General features: G+C 39.3%; 2 protein-coding genes across 2 annotated transcripts in view; one reads left to right on the top strand and one right to left on the bottom strand.

Moving 5' to 3' along the window:
• The window catches only part of FERRY3 (FERRY endosomal RAB5 effector complex subunit 3), a 30,261-nt gene extending 21,494 nt beyond the window's left edge, over nucleotides 1-8,767 (bottom strand). The window contains exons 1-7 of the mRNA XM_065742321.1: nucleotides 8,706-8,767; nucleotides 6,570-6,764; nucleotides 6,135-6,280; nucleotides 5,175-5,356; nucleotides 2,977-3,076; nucleotides 2,766-2,887; nucleotides 447-553 (exon numbers count right to left, since the gene is read on the bottom strand). Coding sequence (XP_065598393.1) covers nucleotides 447-553; nucleotides 2,766-2,887; nucleotides 2,977-3,076; nucleotides 5,175-5,356; nucleotides 6,135-6,280; nucleotides 6,570-6,747 — 835 coding nt within the window. The 5' untranslated portion in view covers nucleotides 6,748-6,764; nucleotides 8,706-8,767. The remainder of the gene's footprint in view (nucleotides 1-446; nucleotides 554-2,765; nucleotides 2,888-2,976; nucleotides 3,077-5,174; nucleotides 5,357-6,134; nucleotides 6,281-6,569; nucleotides 6,765-8,705) is intronic.
• Nucleotides 8,768-8,867: 100 nt separating this feature from the next.
• Nucleotides 8,868-18,399, top strand: RAD51AP1 (RAD51 associated protein 1). The gene is made up of 7 exons (XM_065741016.1): nucleotides 8,868-8,955; nucleotides 10,354-10,403; nucleotides 11,750-11,888; nucleotides 14,553-14,662; nucleotides 16,309-16,461; nucleotides 17,413-17,529; nucleotides 18,258-18,399. The coding sequence occupies exons 1-7, from the start codon at nucleotides 8,936-8,938 to the stop codon at nucleotides 18,383-18,385; spliced, it is 717 nt and encodes a 238-aa protein (XP_065597088.1). The 5' UTR covers nucleotides 8,868-8,935; the 3' UTR covers nucleotides 18,386-18,399.
• Nucleotides 18,400-25,049: the final 6,650 nt, after the last annotated feature.

Genomic DNA, 25,049 nt, shown 5'->3' on the forward strand with positions numbered 1-25,049 from the left:
AGGTCAGATAATTCTAAAGAAAGGAATTCAGATGGAATAGTACGGAGGACAATATATTTCCATATGGCTTTATACGGATGATACACAGACTACTGGAAAAGAAAAGGAAGGTTCGTCTTTATGATGGTCAAGGCATGCTGACAGCTCCACTAGGGAGGGATCTCCAATAAGAGATCCTTCCCCAGTGGTGGTCACACCTTAAATGGGGTCTGGGACAGGTAACATACCTTCCCATCACGCAGGTACGTTACCTTCACCTGTGCCCCAGCAGCTGACTCAGTACTTGCCTCAGGTGATCAATCAGTGGTTCAGGCCATGATTCAACAGTTCCCATACAGTATACAATAAATACACTGACAATTAAATACTGTAAATAAGACACTGATGTATAATTTACTAGCATCTATTATTACATCTTGGCTTTGCTGTCAATTTATTTTACTTACCCAAGTGAATAGTAAAACTTTCTTCTAAAAGTCTTTGTTCTTCATAAATTCTTCCATTTCCTTCTAGAGATTCTCTCAATTGACTGGGCTGAACCTTAATTTCATCGCTAAAACAATAAGACACCAACTGAAAAGTTTATACTAGCTTTTGTTCAACACCAACAGTATTCCACAAAGGCTACAAAATTTTTTCTCAGTTAGTCTGTGGAAATCAAGAGACTAAACCTATATGAATGAACACCACATATCTGAAGTTTTACCTTTCTGTCATGCTGCAATACTTATCTGCGTTTCAGGAAGAGAAAACTTCACTATTAGATTTATATTACGAGCCTTCTTTATATATAGACTGAAGAATAAAAAAACCCTCAATGTCCAGTTACAATACAATGATAATAACATGGAATATGAGAGAAGAACAGAGTAAAAGAACAAGGTGGTATGGTAGTAGATGTTGAACCTTCCCAACAATATTCTGTTCAATTTTGTTACAATGCAAGAGATTGGCAGCAGAGGGATAGTCTGACAAAATGGTATCTGACATGGAAGCGTATATGAAGCATGTCACTGAATTCCTCCATGTGGAAAAAATTGCACCTATTGACATTCAAAGATACTTAATGAATGTTTATGGAGACTAAGCCGTGGACATTAGCACAGTGAGGCAGTGGGCACTGTTTCAACAGTGGTGACAGTGGCAGTGAGTCACCTCCACTGGAGCAGATTTTCACAGTAGTGGCGTGAGCGCTCTTGTTCATTGGTGACAAAAATGCACAGCTAATGGTAGTGACTGTTGAAAAACAGATTTTTTTTGTAGGTGAGAATTTGCTCTATCAGAGTTGTTCCCTTAGAAATATATAGGAGATACTACTTTTGGACTGAACTACATAAAAGTATGTGCATACATAAGCAACTATCTTTCTATCTCCAAGTTTCTAGTTGATCTATGACAGACATCCTATGCAAAACTTCCACATGCATTAGGGACCTATAGTTCTCAGAACTCAACACAGTCTGAGTGACCACACTTTCTGTTATAATACTTCATATACACTTCACATCTGTTAAGATGAATGGAAATGTCTGATACTAAGAGTACAAAAATATGAAGACCAATCCCTATTTTTCTCAGGGGCACTAGCTACTGGACATCTAGCTGCTCATTTCTTCTGGATTTCAGTTTAGTACCTCCAGCTTGGTCACATCTTTCAACAAAAGCTATTCACATAACAAGTACGGACTTTGTAATTTTACTGTCTTTGAAGCCTCATGGAAACACACGACAAAGCTGAAGCTTTATGGAAAAATATTTAAGGACTGGGCATAGTTTGAGCAGACCGGCACTGTTACAGCAACGTTTTTATCTAGTCAGTAGCTTAGAAAGAAGTCAGCTTGACTGACAGGTGTGCAGTCCTAGGAAAATATTCTACAACTAGTCTGAAAACTGCAAAAGACTTCCAAACACTCTTGAGGAAAGTACTCAGAAATCTAAACAGACATCTATTGTCTTCCAATATATTTCCCCTCATCTCTCTCTCTTCATGCTCCATACGCTTTGCATTCCTATCCTGAAAGGAAAGACTAAGGAGGAAATACAAACTACTTTGTCACTTCATCATGTTCCACGGCATTTTCATCCTATCACTGGCATCCACTTGGTTCAAAGGTTTCACTTCCTCATAAATCCTTACTACATCCACCTAAACTACCTGCTCAGGCTCTTTTACCAGTAAGAGATATGAAAAAGCATCGTGTTTTACTCCTTTGATTTTAAAATCAGTAACAAAGATGGTAGACACTAATGATAAAGAATAAGGATCTTCCCAAGTTACAAATTCTCATATCCTTACTATTTCCTCAATGAAAACATTTTTCAAAAAAACATTCAACACTCACCATAAGTGGTCAGACTGAAAAACTCTGAACTTTTAGAACATCTTCTGTGATGTCTACATAAAACTTTAAAGAGGTTTATGAATAAAAAATTTGTGATACTGCTATCACTTATTAAACTACAATTATGCTGTGTAATATCAGTAAGCATTAACAGAAACCACTGTAGAGTAGTGTTAAGCAGAAACACGATAAACATGGGAAAACAGGAGGAAACTCCTGCTTAGGCAGCAGCATAGTGTATTAGAGCAGTTTACTGTACATAAAGATTGTAAAATATTGCACATATATATTTAATTATCACGGTTTATTTGCCTTTGATTACCTTGGATTATCTTGTTTAAATGGCTACTCTAGAAAAAAGATTATAATAATGTCTTTTGAACTCATATAGACAGCAGTAAGCTTCACAGGGGAACTAAATACCTGATTGAGCTGTTGTTGGGATTCTTTAGGTCTTGATGAAGTTTTATCACCCACTCCTGATATTCTTGCTTCTGGATAGCGGTAGATTGTTTTAATTCATTGGTCCATTTGTTCTCCAAATCCTAACAAGAAGACAGTATTTGGCTGTTTTTAATTCTATTTTTAAGACAGTTATATACATGATGTTTTTAATTTGCTGAACTTAGTTTACCTGCTGAGATTCAAAATGCCGAGCTGCTAATGAATTTACATCTTGGTCTGTTAGAGATTTCCCTAGTTCCTGCATCACCTTATCCATTTCTGCTCCTTGTCTGAAAGGGAAGCAAGTGCAGATTTATAACAAGTAACACTTATGAACAGGGAGTATAGTGACAGAAGAAGAAGTAAAGGTTTTAAAAGTGTAGATTAAGATTTCAGGAATAAATTCTTTACTATGAGGACTGTGAGGCTCTGGAACAGTACACCCAAAGAAGCTGTGGAATTCCATTCCCCACTATGGTGTTCAAGGACAGGTTGGATGGGACTTGAAGCAGTCCAACCTACTGGAAGGTATCCCTGATCATTTTAAGGGGGTGGAAATAGATATTTAAGGTCTCTTTTAACCCAAACAATTTTGTTACTCTACAGAAAACTCAACGTAGCTGAAAGATATATTATGCACTACTTCAAGTACCTGCGCTTTTTGGAATCAGAATCCGCACATTTCCAATTTGCCTTCACATATGTCAGTTTCTCTATACACTCTAATATCTGGATCACTTTACTATCCTCATCATTAGAAAGGTTTACACTAATAGGTGGTCTGAACTATCTTTGCTGAAATCCAATTAAGTGCTCCTTGTGTATTGTTCTAAAAGGACACAGAAAAATCAACAAGTCTTCTCAGTAGAAACAATCCTTTACACAATGTAGATTGACAAGGGATCTAGAAGACAAACGTGATACAGGTTTGAGGAATCCAATGAGGACTGCATTTTGTATGCAGAGAATAAACTGCATTTTATATCAGCTATTTCGTAGTCAGACACTTAAAGAACTACCCTCCTAACAGTGGTAGAATTATTTAGTTAGCTCCTTTCAGTTAACTATTTTATCCAAAAATAATGCAAGAGTCACTGGACATTAAAAATAAAAATATCACAAACAAACAAACAAAATCCCCAAACACCTAAACACTCAGTCCCAGAATCTGATGAAAATTTTCCTTTTAATGAGAGCAGTTAAAAAACTAATTATCTCAAACTTTAGGTTAGGAGCACACATTTTCACTTCAAAATGGTTATTATGTTTTTAAAAAGCCAGTCCTCTATAGTTTTTTTTTTTCCAATTAAAAATGAACTTAAGAGTTCAGAAGATCAAGTAAAATTTCCCTGCTCTATACTATAACCCAGACATAACTATTATTTTGAAATAAAATTTCTCAACCCTTTTTATTTTGTTCCCTTCTAAACACAAATGATGCAAGCATGTAACCACCAGGAAGTAGGCTAAACACATCTATTTTTAATAGCAAGATAAGTTTCTAGCTCATGCTGTATTCAAAAATGGGCACTGAAGCTAATGAACAGCCCTGCTATCATCAGTTCATCCAAATACCTCATCTCTCCTTCATCTTCCAAAGTTATTTACTTCGCTTTGTCTTTTGTATACATCCTAGTCTTCAGAAATAAATAGATTTACTATAGAAAATTTAAGTTAAGGGTCACAAATTCCAAACCACCTCCTGTGTAAACAGAACATTACCTGTACTCAAAAAAATTTCAAAAAAGAAAAGAAAAAATTATGCTTACAAACATTACTGGAGCCTTTCACCTCCAAATTAGAGATATGTAAGATTTGGTCTGGAGACACATTAGAAATAAACAAATAAGCTACATAAATAGATATCATATAAAAGGAGTGTAAGAACAAGAATAGTGCTGAATACAATGCTAAAACTGCTGTTTTGAATATTTTGGTATTTTACAAGCAATGCCAGCATTTCTATTTACAAAATCCTGCAGTGTGTGTTCTCCCCCTTGTGGGCAAAGCAGCCATCTGCAACTAGAGAACTCGGGCTCCCACACAGATTTCTGAATTGAAGTTGATTCAGTTCCATTCCTTCTTCTTTCATGTCGTGGAACTTTCAATTTCTCATTTAAGTTACAATAAATGCAAAATACAGTACATACTTATACTTCGTTTACTAGATATCCTTAGTACTTATTTATAGAACAAATGGAAATCAAGCCCATCAAACCCTGTATTACTCAGATGATCTTTTATAATTCTCAGTGACCAAGTAGAATGCAAAATAGGTGACCCTAATAATATAGGTTATGTACTTATTACACGTTTAAAGACATAAATATAAAACTGATCATGTGCACCCCTATTTAGTATAACAATAAAATAAAATAAAAAGAATACCTTTCCTGTAGTTTTTTCAATTCCACATCTCTTTCACTTATTAATTCTGAGATGCTAACAAAATAATTGTGTTCCAGGTTTAACAGTGTCTCAGAAGCTGGAGAATGTATCAAATCATGATAAACATCTGCAAAATCTTCATCCCAGCTGTTTTCTTCAGGTTTTGCATACTCTAACGTTGTCTGAAAATTATAAATGACACATCTTTAAGGGTTCCAAATGATTGAAAAATAAAGATCTCTTATATTGGTGGCACAAAACCAATTGGACATTCATTCTGATGTATATCCTATCTCTTTCCTAATTTATCTGTACTCCAGTTTAGCTATTATTATTTTCTCTCTTCCCTTATACTTTCTTTTTGAAAGCATCTAGCAGCAGAAGAATTTTTATTACAGTGAGGAGTAATCAATTTTCAGCCATCAATAAATTGTGAAGTAGAAAATGTAGCCCTTTTTTCATAGTACCTTAAATAATATCGGAACAATATTTCATCATTTGATGAATTCTACATTGGGTTCAAAACATCAGCTATGCAAAGAAAAATATTTTATTAGAAAGGAGAAACAATTGTTGATATCATTAGAATGTGATCAAGAATTATTTCAGAAAAGCAATTTTTAGTGAACAAAGAATGACCCAAAGATGTCAGTTCAGCGAGATCTTTCACACTGAAACACTCCGTATATTGTTATCTGTGGGAATATTGCCTTGTGACTCAGCACTTCTGTAGCTTGTGAAAACATCATGAAGCCCTGAGAGAAATGGAAATAAGTGATGTAGTGAAAAAATCCTTGGGCGCCTTGCAGTCAAGAAATTATAAGAGTTGCTGTTGTTTAGCAGAAAAGTTAACTAATGAGTTGTTAAGTACCATACATGAGCACAAGGGTATAAGAAGGGAGCCTGTTCATTATATAATTAATTATTAAAAAAATATTAATTTTTCAGCCTTTATCTTACCTCCTTATAAGCTTTAGCCCAAGTATCTGCCAGCTGGCTTATGTCTACTTCTCCTAATTTCACTGCTTCCAAAGCCATTTCAGCTTCTCTATCAAAACCTTTTATAGTTTCATCTTCTATGAACTTACTAAGAGATTGCTTCAGATCTATTGTAACAAGAAGAGAACATTCCATCAACAAAACCATGTCAGTGCAAGTATCAGTAATCAAGTAGGAAACATACAAAAAGTTTTTATATGAAAAGCTTTCATTTGGGCACCATACTTGCTCATACTGAGAGCCATATTCATAAATGTTTTGCTGTTACTATTTTTAATTAAAAACAAACAAAAAACCCCACAGAACTATGTTTTGTTACTTGTTTCTTAAAGTATGCTGTAAAACATTTATGGATGTTGATTTATTATATGAATTTAAAAAAAAATCTGTTCTTACCATTTTCTATGAAACACGGCAGATTGTGCAGAAACATTAAACGCCCATGCAAATGACTAATATTCTCTTGCACAGGAAATTTGAGAGGCACTGTAAGCACAAAATGTTGATTTCCAGCATCGAGTGTGTACTCATAGTCTCTCTCCCCAGCACAGGTCCTTCCTCTGTTAGGCTTCATCTTCTTGGGTTCATTTCCTGTGGTAGCAATGAAAACCGTATTAGTTACATTCTCGTAAAATCATAATGAAAAATATGCTAACAAAAAATAGCATGGCTTTGTTAATAATTTACAATTTCTATCAAGAAAACATTCAATCCTGCATTTTTCATTAATATTCACCTCAGCTTTGACTTCCAAACACACAGGTAGAAGCTGAAGAATAAACACCAGTTTCCATAAAACTGAGTTATTCCAAACCGATTGAGTACATTAGGGTACTTACTTTCAAGAATTAGAAAATAAACCTTGTGACTTAAAGGCAGACCCAAGACAGAAGGGGAACACATAAAAAGCTACCTTTAACTGAAACACTGTAACTGCAGACAGCTATGTCTCAAGAACTGAAACAATCTGGAGTGCATTAGGATTTTATTGCCTACCCTCCACTGGTTGTAGAGTTGTGGGGAGGGGAAGGCAGCAATAATTTCTGGAAGAAGCTTACTTGGTCATTTTGAAATTTGCTTTAGGATAGATTGGATTTATTTTTAAAGGTTAGGGGAAAAAAAGAAAAAAAAAAAGGAAAAAAGAAAAAAAGAGAGAACTGTCTACAGGACAAAATTGAACAGTGGGAGCTGTCTTCGTAATTTTTCTTTAAAAGAGACCAAAAGGTCTCCTCCATATATTTACATTTCTCTTTTTTGAACATAACCTGCAAAGCTGGACATCCTATTCTAAGTGAAACCTCATCAGTGCTAAGAGCCACTGTCTAAGGAGAAGAAAAGAAGAAAACAAAAAAGTTTATTTTCCACAGAAAAGTTGATAGGATTAGGTTATATAGTTTATAGGGTCATGAACAAGTCCACATGCTGGGAATCAATTAAATAAATGACTTTAATACCGTTTACCCCACCTGGAGTACTGCATTCAATTCAGGGACACCCAGCACAATAGTGATATACACTTGTTAGAGCAAGTCCAGAGGAAGACCACAAAGATTATCAGTGTGCTGGAGCAACTCTCCTATGAAGACAAGCTAAGAGCTGTTTATTTTCTTGCCCAGAGAACAGAAGGTTCCAGGAAGACCTTATAGCAGCCATCCAGTATCTAAAGGGAGCTTATAGAAAAGCAGGGGAAGGACTCTTTATCAGGAGTGATAAGATAAAGGGTAACAGTTTTAAACTAATAGAGGGTTGTAAGGCGCTGGAACAGGCTACCCAGAGAAGCTGTGGATGCTACATTCCTTGAAGTGTTCAAGGCCTGGTTGGATGGCACTTCAGGCAATCTGATCTAGCGGGAGGTGTCCAAATAGTTCAAACTACTTGATCTTTAAGGTTCTTTCCAATCCAAAGTGTTCATTGATTCTGTAGAAAACTCAACACATAGCTGAAAGATATATCATGCTGTATTTTATCTACCAGTTCCATACATGAATGAACACTCCAAAACAATCAAAATTAAATCGAGGCTAACACATGTCCAGTTGCAGAGAGATCTAAACAGCACCACACAGACATGCAAAAGCGACAAATGCATTTGTGTCACTCTTTGAGTAAACTAACTTTAAGAGGGGAAGACAACGGATGCGAAAAGGTGACAGCTACTGTCTTTGATTCTCATGCAACAGAACACCGTCTGCCCCAGGAGAGAGGACTATACCCCCTTAAAAAAAACAAACAGCATTCCTGTCCTCAAATCCACCTCAGGCTCAGGGTTATCAGGCTCAGAGGAGAGGCAGCAGTAGCTCTGGTTACTGAAAATGCAGGATCAAAATTGGTGACGGGAAGGAAGAGAAGGGCCTGCGGTAACGTGCTCCCTGGGCGAACAAAATCCCCTGCCCAGCTACGGGGTGAGGTCGTTCAGACACGAGACTGCAAGGGTCAGCTGCGGAGGTGTGACACAGTGCAGGGCTGACTGGGCTGGAGCCGGCGCCCTCATAAGAAAGGCAGGGGCGACATCCTCCGCCCTTCACCTCTCACCTGGGTCCTGGATGAGGAACGCAGTTCTGTGACCGGGAAAGCGCCGACACCAGGACCTCCTTCCTTCCTTTCAGCAGCTTCAGATCAGGAGACGCAGATTCGACGCCGCAGAACCGGCCTCCTCCGCTCCGCCACTCTGTGTCGAATGTGCCGTTCTGCTAGCCTTAACGGCGGGGAGCAGTGTCATCCACAGCGCGCGTTTTTCGCTGCTATCGCCGGCTGCCGCGGCGATGGCGAAGCCGATGAGGAGGTGCGTGACGTGGTTCAGGTCTGTCCGCGCGGACGTGGGCGAGGGGCACGAATCTGTATTGCGGGCGCTGGCGCACTTGGCCACCCACCTCTCGGGGCGCGCGGGCGTTGGGAGTGCACGCCGAGCGGCGCCGAGCGTCTTTTCTTCGAAAGCCGCACGTCGCTGTGCCCTGCTGTCGGTCCTGCTGGAGCTGCTTTTGTAGACAACATCTTTAATGTGGGCTGCTGCAGAACGAGGCTTGTGGGAGGCTTGGCAACGTTTCTTCACCGGCTGAAAGCGTTGGGCTCTTCCTACAGTAGGAAAAAAAAAACAAATACCCACAGCACAACAAATATGCAGCAGGGATTTCTCTGTCGCTCGAAGTTGATGTCCCTCAGGTGGGCTCTGAGAAGCAGCCTTACACTTCCTGCAATGGGCCCTCTGCCACACCTGTGCTGGCAGCAGTGCGGCACAGTAAGACATGTAAAAGCTTCAGGATAAACACACCTTGAGCATGACCCAGGAATTGAATATATCTCTGAGAAGATGCATGTGTAGAGAGAATACCTTGCTTCAATAAGGAAAACAACTAAAACTCTCATTAGGAAGCTATTCAGGATAGAAGATTAATCGATTGAGACCAGTACTGCAGAGGTTTGGGAGTGTTTGCTGATGAAAAACCCAACATGTGCCAGCAGTGTGCCCAGAAGGTCAGCTGTATCCTGGGCTGCATCAAAAGAGGGATGGCCGACAGAGCGGGGAAGGTTATTATTCCCTTCTGCTCTGTGCTCTGGGGCCCCATCTGGAATACCATGTCCGTGCTTGCAGCTCCCAAGAGGAGAAGGATGAAGAGCTGTTGGAGCAGGTCTGGATGAGGGACATGAAGATGATCAGGAATGGAGCACATCTCCATAAGGCAGGTTCAGGTGGTCTGACTTGTTAAGCCAGAAGACAGGAAGACTAGGAAAACCTTATAGCAGCCTTCTAGTACCTAAAGGTACTACAACAAAACTGGAAAGGGACTTGCAGGGAGCCTAATGATGGGACAAGATGAAACAGTTATAAACTAAGTAAGGAAGTAGAGACAAATATCAGAAAGAAATTCTTCACTACGAGGGTGGTGAGGGATTGAAATAACTTGCTCAGAGAAGCTGAAGTAGGGTAAATGGGCGGCCTGATCTCGTGAAGGTGTTCCTGCACTCGGCCTGGAACTAGATGATCTTTGAAGTCCCTTTCAACCCTTTCAACCAAAGCTATTCTATTTTTCTTAATGACCATATCTTATGCAATAGTAATAGATACACAAATATTTGGACGTACATTGCTTTTCTCTGTAAGTACATGAATTAAACCAAATAAAGAATTAGCTAGTAAGGATTCTCAATATTAAAGGCCTAATACTGTGTTCTTTTGTCACAGGAACAGGAAAATCATTAATTATTCAGAATTTGGGGATTTTGAAGATGGTGGTAAGTGATGTATTCCTGTGCATAATTGAAATGCCAAGTACTAATGCCACAACCCAAAGCTTCAGCAGAGTGCTCTTCTTTTTCATGAATTAGTTAAGTGACAAGGCTGTTACTATTTTCAACAGAGGTAAACTGGGCATCTTGTTAAAAATCCTGATTCAACAAGAATATGATTTCTGTAAGCTAGAGCATAACAACAGTTTGCCAGGAACTGTTGAATGCACTGCGTCTTTTGATTTCAAGATCTATTTCTCTGCCTGCATCAGTTTTCAGAGGGAGCTACTTGTTCCACAACTTCCTGATGATCGTTTCACAAAACTGCATATCAGAATATAAAGGGAGTTATGTAGTTGTCCTTGTACAGACCTAACATTTCTCAGCACATATGTGTCTTTAAGGATTTTGGATGAGAACTTAGCAATCAAATTTTGAGTTCTATACATAAGAAAAATAGATTGCATTGTTTGTTTTCATGACAGTCCTTCACCTCTTAAGCCCTAATGGGTATCACATCATTTTCCTTTATGAATTTGGTTTGTTAAACTTTTTCCTTGTCAGTTTCTGGTATCCACTGAGCAGTTGAAAATTATAGGAAGGGGAAGGAAATATTAAATGATGCTGAAGGGTCCTTATGAGTGGGTTAATGCAGAACCTTAGTTTGACTAGTTTAAATATGGTTTGTGACTTTTCTCATGTTTTTAAGTGACCACTTGTAATATTAAAGAAAAATTGTTTTCTTCTGTCTCTTAGGTTTTTGTTTTTTCTTCTGTCAGAAGAGATCACATGTTCTGTGGCATTTGGAAAACACATTATTGTATCTTTCCTTATTTTCCTAAGTTTTTGTACCTTCTAATATTCTTCGAAAACTGGAGAAAATGTTTTATATTTGGTGTGAGGCAATATGAGAAAGCTAGAAAATGGGAAACAGTCTACATTTCTTTGAATGGGAGACATTAATGTAATTAATTTCAAAAACACAAAGACTATAAAACTAATGAATGACATGATTGTTATAGTAATCGATTATTGTTAAGTATATCAAAAGATAAAACTTGCAGCTATTGAAAAACTCAACAGCGAACTGTTTATCACATATCATTAGTTAAAATGGAAACAATAGCTTTTAACACAGATGCAGAAGAGGTCTTCTTACATTTTTATATAAATTGCATTTAAGAGCAGTGTATTTACACTTGTCTCTATTTTGAACAGAACTAATTTCAGAAAGGTTGTGTGTTTTGTATTGTCAGGATATGATGAAATTGAGTTGAGTGACTTCTTTTTGACCACACAGAAGAACATACAGAAGAAAAGTTAATTAAAGCTTGTTACTGTCTCCTTTATAGATGAAGACTTTGCATGCATAGCTGCACCTTTGACAAAAAAATCCAGAACACAGCTTAAGGAACCAAAACAGGAGAAAAAGAGACAGCAAAAAATACAAGAGGAATTGACTCCATCACAAAAACAGATGCCTATTGGAAGGTAAGAAATACTGAAATGTCGCTAACTATGTAAGGAACCTGAATTTAAAAAACAGCATTTTTCCGTTTTTTCCTTTAGTTTTATGCAATTTAGAATAAAGACCCAAAATGTGATTTTAAGAATTAGCATGTTAAGAAACAACTGCTATAAATGAGAAAGCATATTTTTTGACCATTTATCTTCATTAAACATACTTACTGTGCATTTTATTTTCAAGGACAGCCTTTTGTGCATATCTTGGATGTGATATATGATTTTTATCATAGAGAATCATAGAATGTCCTGGGTTGAAAAGGACCTCAAAGATCATCTAGTTTCAATCCCCCTACTGTGGGAAGGGTTGCTAACCCGTAGACCAGGCTGCCCTGAGCCACATCCAGCCTTGCCTTGCATGTCTCTGGGAATGGGACGTCCACAGTCTCTCTGGGCAGCACATTCCAGTGCGCCACCCTCCTCTGAGGGAAAAAACTTCCTCCCAGCATCCAACCTAAATCTCCAGTGTCTTAGTTTAAAACCATTCCTCCTTGTTCAATCACTGTCAACCCATGTAAACAATTGTTCCCCCTCCTGTTTATACACTCCCTTCAAGTATTGGAAGGCCACAGTAAGGTCTCCGCAGAGCCTTCACTTCTCCAAGCTAAACAAGCCCATTTCCTTCAAACCTTCCTTCACAGGAGAAAGGCTCCAGCCTTCTGATAATTTTAGTGGCCCTCCTCTGGACCTGTTCCAAGAGCTCTGCATCTTTCTTGTGCTGGGGGCCCCTGGCCTGGATGCAGTACTCCAGATGGGGCCTCAGGAGAGCAGAGTAGAGGGGGTCAGTCACCTCCCTTTTCCTGCAGCCCCTCCCCCTTTTTTAATGCAGCCCAGGATTCATAGATTCATAGATACATTAGGTTGGAAAGGACCTACAAGATCATCTAGTCTAACCATCCTCCTAGCACCATCCCTACCCACTGAACTACTAAATCAAATCCCTTAGCACCTCATCTAAACGCTTCTTGAACAGCACCAGGGATGGTACCTCAACCATCTCCCTAGGCAGGCCATTCTAGTGCCTGACCACTCTTTCAGAGAATAGATTTGAGGAAAAAATTTATCTAAATCTTCCCCAGCGCAACTTGTGGCCATTCCCTCTCGTCCTGTCATTATTTATCAGGGAGAAAAGGCCCACCCAATCCTTACCACAACCCCCCTTCAGGAAGTGGTAGAGTGCAATAAGGTCTCCTGTGAGCCTCCTCTTCTTCAGACTAAACAATCCCAGCTCCCTCAGCCGCTCCTCATAAGACTTGTGCTCCAGACCCCTCACCAGTTTTGTTGCCCTTCTCTGAACACGCTCCAGGGCCTCAATGTCCTTCTTGTAGTGAGGGGCCCAAAACTGAACACAGTACTTGAGGTGCGGCCGTACCAGAGCTGAGTACAGGGGGATGATCACCTCCCTGCTCCTGCTGGCTACACTATTTCTAATACAGGCCAGGATGCCGTTGGCCTTCTTGGCCACCTGGGCACAATGCTGGCTCATGTTAAGCCGAGCATCAACCAACACCCCCAGGTCCTTTTCCTCTCTACATTCTTCAAGTCATTCTGCCCCTAGCCTATAGCCTACAGGCCACATGTTATTGTGGCCAAAGTGCAGGACCCGGCACTTGGCCTTATTGAACCTCATCCCATTGAGCTCAGCCCAGCTGTTCAGCCTATCCAGATCCCTCTGAAGGGCCTCCCTACCCTCAGGCAGATCGACATATCCTCCCAACTTGATGTCATCTGCAAACTTACCGAGGGTACACTCAATCCCCTCGTCTAGGTCATCAATAAAGATATTAAACAAGATGGGCCCCAATACTGACCCTTGGGAGACACCACTCATAATGGGACACCAGCTGGACTTAACTCCATTAACCACTACCTGCTTGGCATGGCCCTCTATCCAGTTCTCCACCCAGAGAAGAGTAAACTTGTCTACACCACGGGCTGACAGTTTCCCCAGGAGAATACTGTGGGAGACCATGTCAAAGGCCTTGCAGAAGTCCAGGTAGACTACATCAACAGCCTTTCCTTCATCTACCTGTCTGGTCACCCAGTCATAGAAGAAGATGAGGTTGGACAAGCACGACCTGCCCTTTGTGAACCCGTGCTGGCTGGGTCTGATCCCTGGTTGCCATGCACGATATAGTCAGCCTTCTGGGCTGCTTTTATGTCTTTTATTTTATAGAAGTGGAAGTCAAGAGATGGATGATGTGGTGTATTGGGAGTTAAAGAGTTAATGCTGTGGTCTGGTGGTTAGGAGTTGGTGCTCACACTGCGGCAGCAGCAGCAGCAGCGTGGGTTTGATTCCCGGTCAGGTATACCCAGAATGGAGCTTGAGCATTAACTCTTAACTCCCAATACACCACATGATGTTATGATGTGGAATATCAACAATACAACGAAAATCTCAAAACCATAACATGTTTGTCTTGTTGTTTCTTGTAATAATACTTCTAAATATAGTGTGCTTTTAATATCGGTAGATACTTTTCAGGAACTAATTCGTGGTGCGATATTTGATGAAGTTCATATTGAAGTATTAATTTCTGTAGAGATATTGATATTTAAATCTTAGCAAGTCAGAATAGATAAGTAAATATTGTCTCATTACACTTTTATTTTGCATGTTTGTTTTTTCAGAACATCCTTGGATGGTAGTTTCTGTGAAAGGGATTTGAACGTTACCTTGGCCTTGTCCATCAAAGAAAAATCAGCAAATATCCTCAAAGTGCAAAATTCAAAAGAACGAGGTTATTGTACAGTTCAGTACAACATTCTATTTATTTGTGGTAAAATCAACATGACTTGTTTTACAAAAAAGTAGATTGAAAGTCATGATTTGTTTCAAGATGTCATCATGAGGAAATGTGAATTTCTAGGTGGTGCTTGTCTTCTTATGTTAATGCTTTTTTTCTGTGAAAAAAATAAGTCTTCTATATGATCTTTCAGATAGTTTTTTTAGAGACAGATAATTTTATTTTCATTTCTTCATGACTTCTGTTTTTATGGTGTTATTTTTTGATATTAATATTTTATATATTTTTAAATTTCTGGATACCTAAAACAAATAAGAATATTGACTCACGAGATAGGAGACATGTTTTTCCAACTGCAGTGTAGACAGTGAACTTTTAGGTAAATTTTCATACTCTGTCCTTTCAGAAATAGCATTTGAAGTGACATTTAAGTACATTTTTCTTTCTTGTGTTTTCTGTTTATCAATTCTGTGGGGAAAAAGAGAGGATCTATATTTAAAAATATGCTTAATGTCCTAACATTTTAATTTCCTAACATTTTAATGTCCTAACATTGTGGGAAAAAACGACTCTGAATTAAATAGTTGCAGATTGCTAAATATTAACTGGAAGCAACAACAGACATGCAGTGTTCTTAGATGATGAGTTTATTTACTTTTACAAGAAGTAACACTTAACGCTTAATTTCTTTAAGTGTCTGGAATATCTAAGCATCAAATAGATGCTTCCAAAACATTTACTGTGCCACTGGAAATGTTCTCATATTTCTGATTTTATTTTGGCCTTCTGTCTTTTCATTAGTTTGATTATAGATAAACATTGATCACTTTTACTATCAGAAATTACAATTTCACCTTTTAAAAAAGTGAGCATGTAATAAAAACATGTGCAGGTAATATGGTTCTCTAATAGTGTACTTCAGAAAAAACACAAATTCAGAGCCTCAAGACTCTGCTCAAGACCTGCGCCTGTTCGAGCAGTTACTGTGAATTCAGATTAATTAGACCACTTTCTGTTTACTAGGTGTCAGTCAAGTTCTATTGTGTTGTAGGTCAATACGATTCCAGTAGGATCCAATTACTGAAAGTCTGTAGTGCTCTCTCTCTTATTCCCCAATGGTTGATGTGTCCATTACAGAAAGCTTATTAGAAAATATTTCTAAAATTATCAGTTAAATAAAATACTTGGGGAATAGTCCAGATATTTCTTCTTGGAAGATTTGCTAGTGTATTTTTAAAAATCTGCTTAAATAATAAATGTGCAAAATCTTTCTTGCAGCTGAAATTTGACATAATATTTTTCCTCTTTAAATATTCATGACCAAAATTATGAGAAAATCAGAAGCTCTGACATTTTACTTTTTTCATCTTGCACATGGGGATTTTTTTTTTTGGACTGATAATTAAAAACTGTTAATTACATTTTATACCAGTGTTGAAATACAGAAATACAGGGAGAGAAATCTGTAAATGCAGAATATTTTATGATAGCTATTTCTTTCACATTTTGTCATTTAAACATATTTTACTGTATTCTTCATATACCTTCTTTACATTCAGCATGAGATTGGAAGACTCTAGCTAGAATAATAATAAAATCTATTTCCTCTAAAGAGTTGAGATCTCTTTTCCTTGCTGTAGATGAGGAATCAGAAGATTCAGATTATAGTGAAGGTAATGATGAAGACTGTGCTATGGGAAAGATGAAAATCAAAGGAAATAAAGAGAAAACCAAACAAAAGAGGCAGACTGGAAAGGAAGTCAAGACTCCTAAATCTGAGAATAACACTACAGGTAAATTTCTACTGTGAATTTGAAACACGCTTCTTCCACAGTAAATATTTCATGGTTTTTGGTTTTGATATTTATAATCATTTTTCTTGTTTAAAAACAGAGTGTCTTAAAAATGAACTGGAGGGACAAGTAAAATTGGCTGACAAACTGACTCTACAGAGTTAAGGGAAATGGGGATGACAAAAAATCTGAAAGAAAAAAAAAGCTTTAAGTAAACACTGCTTACAATAAAAAACAGAAAAAACTGAATAGGCTGAGTTCATTTCTTTAAAATAAAAAACAAAATGCTTAAGAAAAGGCTATATAATATTGAGTGATATGATACATACACAATTTCAGAGCCTGTTCTTGCAGTTGTATGTAAATGCACATGTTAATCTTGAATTCAAAGGTAGCCAAACAATGCTAGTGCTAAAACCTGTTCACAGAAAATGGAAAGTATTCATGCCCTTCAGTCTTAAATTTTTCTCTGAATTGCTAACTCAATTTTCTTTCACCTAAATAGCTTATTGTCATGTTAATCTTGTCTGACTTGATAATCTGTTTCAATTTCAGGCATGAATTCAGGTAATTTATTTTACATTTACATTTACAACAAGGACAGTTGTTTGTTTTATGTAACTCTTCCCTCATGGTAATTCAATATCTGGGATATCTTTAACAAGAAATAGTTCCAGTGCTTATTTAAAAACGAGGATTGAAATTCCAGAGTATAATAAGTGTAACTGTTCAAATACATATCGTTGTTTGGAAGATGTGATCGTCTATTAATGTACGCATTAATTTAATTCAATTTGGAATGTCAGAAAAGACACTTTTTTTTTTGCAAATAAATTTTGCAGTTTACTGCAATTTTGCAATAAAAAGATCTATCATCTTATACAGTGTAATGATTTCTCAGTAAAAGTTTATTTCCAAGCTTTTTTTTATCTGTATTTACTCCTTTCAAAGTAATGGAACTAAAATCTGAGCCAACACAGAAGATGTCCAAGTCTTCAGAGCCAGTTGGAAGGCCTTTACATACATCAAGTCCTGTAACAAACAAGAAGCCCAAATGGATACCACCAGGTACATTAAAGGTTGTAACTTTGACAGATAGATTTTTAGAAATGCCTCTTTAAAGCACATAAACAAATACACTGTATTTCAGAACAACTATTGTCCTCCAGAGCATAGATCAAATCGTAAGCAAGAGATTGTCTTGTGTTCCCTTCTCTCTTATTGAGAGTTTTCTTTATCTCTGATATGTGCTGTGTTGTTATGTATTCTAAAATGATATTAGAAACTTGTTGGAGTGTTTTAACTGCTTTAGTAAAAATAGAAGTTTTAACTTTTAAGGATGTTTAAGCATGCTGACTCCTGATTCTTACTTTGGTTTTCCTTCTTATTCCTTTTCTGCATGTGTTTCCTCTTTGACTCCTTTCTCTTAAACCTCCTTATCCCACTTGACAGTATGTTCCATTGTGTGATTGTTTGTGATACACCTGAAAATGCACAGTATAGTAGGCAGTTTTCCTGTGCCTGTCCAGTGCCGTGTAGTGTTACTGCTCTGATATGTTGCTGGTTATTTAAAAATGTGTGCTATGCCTGCTCCTTTGGCTCCTAAATTGATGTAACTAAATTGATTCTTTGTGAATATGCTAATTTTCTTGTACTTTTATAGTGTATTGTTCAGGGTTTTTTTGCAATTCCTTTAAAATGTGTTTTTTTGCTCTGCTTTGAAAGCCATGGAAAGACTAAATTTATATGGTTTTTTTTTCTCCATCTCCTTAAAACTGTTTTAAAATTATTTTCAGCTGCCTCAGGAAGAAGTAACAACTCTGTCAACTATGCATCAGTTAAATCACCTACTCATGGTCTTAGGCTTGGCCTTTCCAGACTAGCAAGAGTCAAACCACTGCATCCCAGCGCCAGCAGCAGTTAGGTGGTCAGTGACAAGGTGCCATGTGAAGGACTATATTCAGAAAAGATGGGAATGTGTTTTGTGTATAAAGAAAGGGTGAAAAACCACCGGGCAACAAAAACTTGATGACATCGTTGGTTTTGTAGGATAGTTGTTTGGGTACAATTCTAATATTACAGGGTTTTTATTTTGTAAAATGCTAGGCATCCTTAAGTGCTACTGCATAATATTGTTTAATCAGGGTGACATCTGCATCACCAAATCATTATGTGTTATACTCAGAGATGCAGGTTTGTAGTCTAATTCTCTGCTATATGAACTCAGCTTTAAAATAGTCTAAACAGCACTATGTCAGTTATGGAATTCACTGTCTCAGATTCAGATACAAATAAAAGTGATCATTTAAAAAATACTTCTCAGAAGACTTAAGCCATCACTTTTATCCTCTCTTCTTCACTTTTAGAATTTGTTAATGTTTGCATATATCAAATGTGTTTTTAATTGTTTTTTAAATGCATTTTAGATAGAAATTGTATTTAAAATGTTGTATTTAAAAAAAAGAAAATAAAATATATAGTCTAATGAATCTTCGTAATTGATTTTATGAATTTTGAAGTTAACTTCCAAATTTTGGCTACAGCCATGCACATATGGCAATAACTTATTGTAAGTCAATGACATTAGTTAGGCTCAGACAATGAGGATTTTGGCTGGACTCTTTAGCCTTTGTTGAAAATCATGATGTTCCTGTGTGCATGTGGGATTTATAAAGCTTGATGTGTTTGTTACTGAGACATGAGTCTTGAGTTTTTAGACAGTTTCCCATCTAAGCATATTAAATATTGCCAAATGCCACAATTGGCCCTGTATTAATTAAAGGGTTTTGTCATGAGCAAGTTATTTGCATTCACAGAACTCATGGTATTTGCTTAAGAATGCATGATCCTATTGCTCAAAGTAGTTATGCAGGCAAAAGCATGGTATTACTTAAGGTAAAAAAGTATGGTATGACTAATTTTTAACTGCATAGTATGTACAAGATAAAACAACATACTAATAAATGCATAGATATTAAAAATAATGTACATCTTACTTTATGGAAGGAATGACATAGTATCTATAGATGAAAAACTTCCTCAGAAACAGGGAAACTTGGGGTTATGAAGTATAACCTCATTATATCCACATGGAATCACAAAGCCCTAAGTGAAGAGGAGCTTGGTGAACTGAGCTAAGTGAGTTTAGGGAAAGCACATGCCTTCTGTTTCTAGTACCTGTCTGCCTCATTTGTGAATTGTTTTAGCTTGCTGAAATTACACATAAAAAAAAACACCTTTACAGCAAATTGCCAGCAGATGAAACTGCTTCCAAACAAAGGTGTAACAGAAGTAACCAAAGGAAAAGAAAAACTGGGAGGTTATGTTGTGTTATTCCTCTCCTTGATTCAATTATTTTTGTGCTTACTTAACTAGATCCCTTCTGAAATGTATGTTGGTTAAGTAGCTGTAACAGCACAGGAAACGCAGAGCGCCTTGAGCCTCAGTGCAGCATCCCTATCCACTGCCTTACATTTACACCTCAATCATTTTCTTTCTACTGGGAATGATCATGCCCTACTGCCCCTTATGGCATCACAGTCACGTGGTCTCTTTCTATTGAAATAAGTCCGTCAAGAATTATTTTGCTTTTCTATTTATTTTTCAGAATGTTTATACACATTTCATGAGGTTAGATCTTTTCACAGAATCAGAAGTATAGGGGTTGGAAGGGACCTCTAGAGATCATCTAGTCCAACTCCGCTGCCAAAGCAGGCTCCCTAGCCCGGGTTGCACAGGTAGGCATCCAGGTGGGTCTTACACGTCTCCAGAGGAGACTTCACCACCTCTCTGTGCAGCTGTGCCAGTGCTCCGTCACTGCACTGTGAAGAAGTTCCCATGCACATTTGTGTGGAACTTCCTGTGCATCTGTCTGTGACTAGTACCCCATGTCCTGCTACCACACACTGCTGAGAAGAGTCCAGTCCTTTTGCTTCCCACACCTTAGAGGTTTATAGACATGGATCAGATCCCCTCTGAGTCTTCGTTTTTCAAGGCTGAACAAACCCAGGACTCTCAGCCTTTCCTCATGACAGAGGTATTCCAGGCCCTTTATCATCATTGTGGGCCTGTGCTGGCCTCTTTCCAGGAGATCCATGTCTCTTTTGTATCAGGGAGCCCAGAACTGGACACAATACTCCAGGTGAGGCCTCACCAGGGCAGAGTAGAGCAGGAGGGTCACCTCCCTTGACCTGCTGGCCACACTCTTTTTAATGCACCCCAGAATGCCATTGGCCTTCTTGGCCAGCAGGGCACACTGCTGGCTCATGGTCAACCTGTCATCCACCAGGACACCCAGGTCCCTCTCCTCAGAGCTCCACTCCAGCAGGTCATCCCCCAGCCTGTAATGGTGCATGCAATTATTTCTCCCTAGATGCAAGACTCTACACTTGCTTTTGTTAAACCTCATCTAGTTTCTGACTGCCCAGCTCTCCAGTCTGTCCAGGTCTTGCTGAATGGCAGCACAGCCTTCAGGCATGTCAGCCAATCCTCCCAACTTCGTATCAACAGCAAACTTGCTGAGGGTGGCCACTATCCCCTCATCAAGGTCATTGATGAAGACATCGAACAAGACTGGATCCAGCATGGACCCCTGGGGGACACCACTGGTTATAGGCCTCCAACTGGATGCTACACCGCCAACAACAACCCTCTGCCAGTCAGCCAGTTCTCAACCCACTTCACTGTCCACTCGTCTATCCCACACTTCCTTAGCTTTGTTATAAGGATGTCATGGGAGACAGTATCAAATGCCTTGCTGAAATCAAGGTAGACTACATCCACTGCCCTCCCCCCACCCACCCAGCCAGTGACAACATCATAGAAGGCCACCAGGTTGGTCAAGCATGACCTCCCCTTGGTGAACCCATGCTGGCTACTCCTGATAACCTCCTTTTCTTCCAATTGTCTGGAGATGGCATCCAGCACAAGCTGTTCCATCACCTTTCCAGGAACAGAGATGAGGCTGACTGGCCTGTAATTACCCGAATCTTCCTTCTTGCCCTTTTTGAAGACCAGAGTGACATTGGCTATCCTCCAGTCTTCAGGCACATCCCCCATTCTCCAAGACCTCTCAAAGATGATAGAGAGCGGTTCAGCAATAACCTCTGCCAGCTCTCTCAGCACCCGTGAATGCACCCCATCGGGTCCCATGGATTTATGAACATTAGCATTGCCTAGGTGCTCATGGAACACCTCTTCCCTGACTAAAGGAAAGTCTCCCATGCCCCAGACCCTCTCACTATCCTCCAAGGTCTAGGACTCCTGAGGGAGAGCTTTTTCACTGAAGACAGAAGCAAAGAAGGCATTCAGTATCTCCGCCTTCTCAGCATCCCCTGTTACCATAACACCCACCCCCACCTAGTAGGGGGCTCACATTCTCCCTAGTCTACCTTTTACTGTTAACATACTTAAAAAAGCCTTTTTTAATATCCTTTATCATTTTTGCCAGATTCAATTCCAGATACGCTTTAGCCTTCCTCGTTGCATCCCTGCAGGCCCTAACAACCTTTCTATATTCTTCCCAAGGGGTCAGACCCTTTTTCCACATTTCATGGACCTTCTTCCCTTTGAGTTTGCACATGAGCTCCTTGCTCATCTACGCAGGTTTCCTGCCACCCCTTCCCAATTTCTGTAATCTTAAACCAGCGAACAGCAATGATAAACACCAAGAAGACAAAGAAGATGAAGACTACCCATGGAGTCCCTCTGATGTATCTTTTTATGCCTGCTAAATTTGCAGGTGTATTGTCCCAAGGTTGTAAATAAGTGAGTTTGCAATAGCACGTTTGTCAAAAATATGTAGCCAAAATTTTCTTGTGGGAAGTATAGGCCTGTTTGTCAGAGAAGCAGGACTAGCCCATTGAGAGGTCAGGATATCATACTTGCTGACATCAGCCTTTCACTGGTTGTCATGGTGATGACCTTACACTGTGAGTGTTTGATACATATCAAGCACATCCCAGAAAATCAGAAACTGTTTTTTGTTGGTCCTTTACATTCACACAGAAAGGGTTTTTCTCTGTTAAGTAAAGCAAAATTGTTATTATATTTGACACTACAACATAGCACACTTCACTTTCAGAATGAAGGTATGAATCAGTCATTGTTGTGAGATCACAGAGAAAATATTCAATACATATTTTATGAGTTTGAAGTGATACTATGCTTACCATGACAAGTTGCTGTCCTACTCTATTTTTTTGGTTTACTATTACAGAAAATTTTTGGAAAGGTATGGCTGATAAAATGGAAAGTGAACTAAGTTAAAGGTTGATTCTCGCTGTGTCTTCCACAGGCAGAGCAGACAATGATTTGCAGAACAGAAGGAAACATACTATTTCAGATAAATTTTTGGTAACCCAAGTAGAAAGGCCTATCAAAAAGGATCAAACAGAATACAGTGATGAAACAGCTCTTCCGATTTTTTTTTTTATCTTCCCCATTAATTAAGTAAGAATACAGATCAGGTAATGATTGGTTCAGTTGCATACCTGGTATATTTTCATAGGTATCTGTATCTGCCCATGGGCTGTGCATATTGTAGGTATATTTAATGTTCATTTAACTTCAGAATTGTCCAGGCAATCAAAATAGAATTTGAAAAGCATTCCTTTTTCCTAACCTATATCGTTGTTGTAATCAGACATCCTTCACAACTAGCTGCAATGAAATGGAGACGGTAGAAATAGAAAGGGACTTGTTCTTGATGTTCATAGAATCATAGAATAATAAGATCACCAAGGTTGGGCACACTGTTGGCTCATGTTTAGCTGAGCATTGACCAACAACCCCAGGTCCATTTCATCCACACAGTCTTCCAGCCACTCTGCTTCAAGCCTGTACTGTTATCTGGGGTTGTTGTAACAGGACCCGGCACTTGGTCTTGTTGAACCTCATCCCATTGGCTTCAGCCCAGCAATCAAGTCTGTCTAGATTGCTCTGAAGGCCCTCCCTATCCCCATGCATATTGACACTTCCTGCCATCTTGGTGTCATCTGCAGACTTACTGAGGGTGCACTCAGTGAACCTAATTCAGATCATCAATGAAGATATTGAACAGGACAGCCCCAGTACTGACCTCTGGTACTGACACTCGTGATCAATCACCAGCTGGGTTTAACTTCATTCACCACCACGCTCTGGGCCTGTCCATTCAGCCAGTTCCTTACCCAGCAAATAGTGTTCCTGGCCAAGCCACAGGCTGCCAACTTCTCCAGCAGAATACTGTGGGAGACAGTGTCAAAAGCTTTGCTGAAGTCAAGGTAGACCACATCAACAGCCTTTCCATCATCCACCATGTGGGTCACTTGATCATAGAAGGAGATAAGATTGGTCAAGCAGGACCTGCCCTTCATGAGATCACACTGTCTGGGACTGATCCCCCAGCTGTCCCACACATGCCATGTGATTTCCCTCAAGACAATCTGCTCCATAACCTTCCCTGGCACCAAGGTCAGGCTGATGAGCCTCTAGTTTCCTGGATCCTCCTTACAACAGTTCCTGTAGATAGGAGTCACACTGGCAAGCCTCCAGTCTTTTGGGACCTCACCAGTCGGCCAGGAACAGTGATGGAAAGCAGCTTGGCTATCATCTCTGCCAGTTCCCTCAGCAGTCTCGGATGGATCTCATCCAGCCCTGTGGACTTGTGGCAGTCCAGGTGGAGTAGTAGGTCTCTTGACTGTTTCCTCCTAAGTCATGGGGGAGTTTATTCTGCTTCCCAGCCAAGACTTCCAGGTCAAGGAGTGGAGTACCCTGAGGATAACTGGTCTGACTTTTAAAGACAGATGTAAAGAAGGCATTGAGAACCTCATCCTTTTACTTATCCCCAGTGGACCGTTCCCAGCCGCATCCAGTAAAGAATAAAGAATCTCCTTGGTCCTCCTCTTACTGTTGATATATTTATAAAAGAGTTTCTTGTTCCCTTTTACCCCAGAGGATAAGTTGAGCTCAAGTTGGAAACTCATCTGAAGGTCATCTGAAGTCTATGTGCTGGCAGGAGAGCAAAAACTTGAGAGCTGGGCCAAGGTGCAAGCATGAGGGAGAAAAGGCATTGGGTGAGGCAATAGGATGATGATCCCTCATACTGCCTCCTTGATGCAGTCCAGTTCCTCCAGAGTGAAGGGCAAGAGAAGGGCAGGTACCTTATCTAAAGAGTTTAGTGATCAGCACTCTCACCTGGTTCAGCTGGTGAGCGGCATTACCAAGGGTGAGAGAAAGGCTGAGGTACTCAATGCCTGCTTTGCTTCTGTCTTTAATAGACCATTTATCCTCAGGGTAACCTCTGGAAAACAGGAATGTGGAGAAGATTTAAACACCTATAATTCAGAAGGAAACCTGCTTTTCCACCTAGACTATTCTAAGTCTATGGAGCTGGATGGGTTAGAGTTAGGGTTAGAGCCCGAGGGCACTGAAGGAGCTGGCAGAGGTGCTTGGCTAGCCACTTGTCATAATTTATCAGCAGTCCTGGTCAACAGGGAAGGTCACTGGATCACTGGATCACTGGAAACTTTCCTCTGTAAAGCCCTTCTACAGAAAGGGTTGGAAGGAGGATCTGAGAATACAGGCCTGTCAACCTGACTTTGATTTTG

The sequence above is a fragment of the Cyrtonyx montezumae genome, unplaced genomic scaffold (genome assembly GCF_038088225.1).
Source record: "Cyrtonyx montezumae isolate F1298 unplaced genomic scaffold, pur_monq_1.0 scaffold_3, whole genome shotgun sequence".
Classification (NCBI taxonomy): Eukaryota; Metazoa; Chordata; class Aves; order Galliformes; family Odontophoridae; genus Cyrtonyx; species Cyrtonyx montezumae.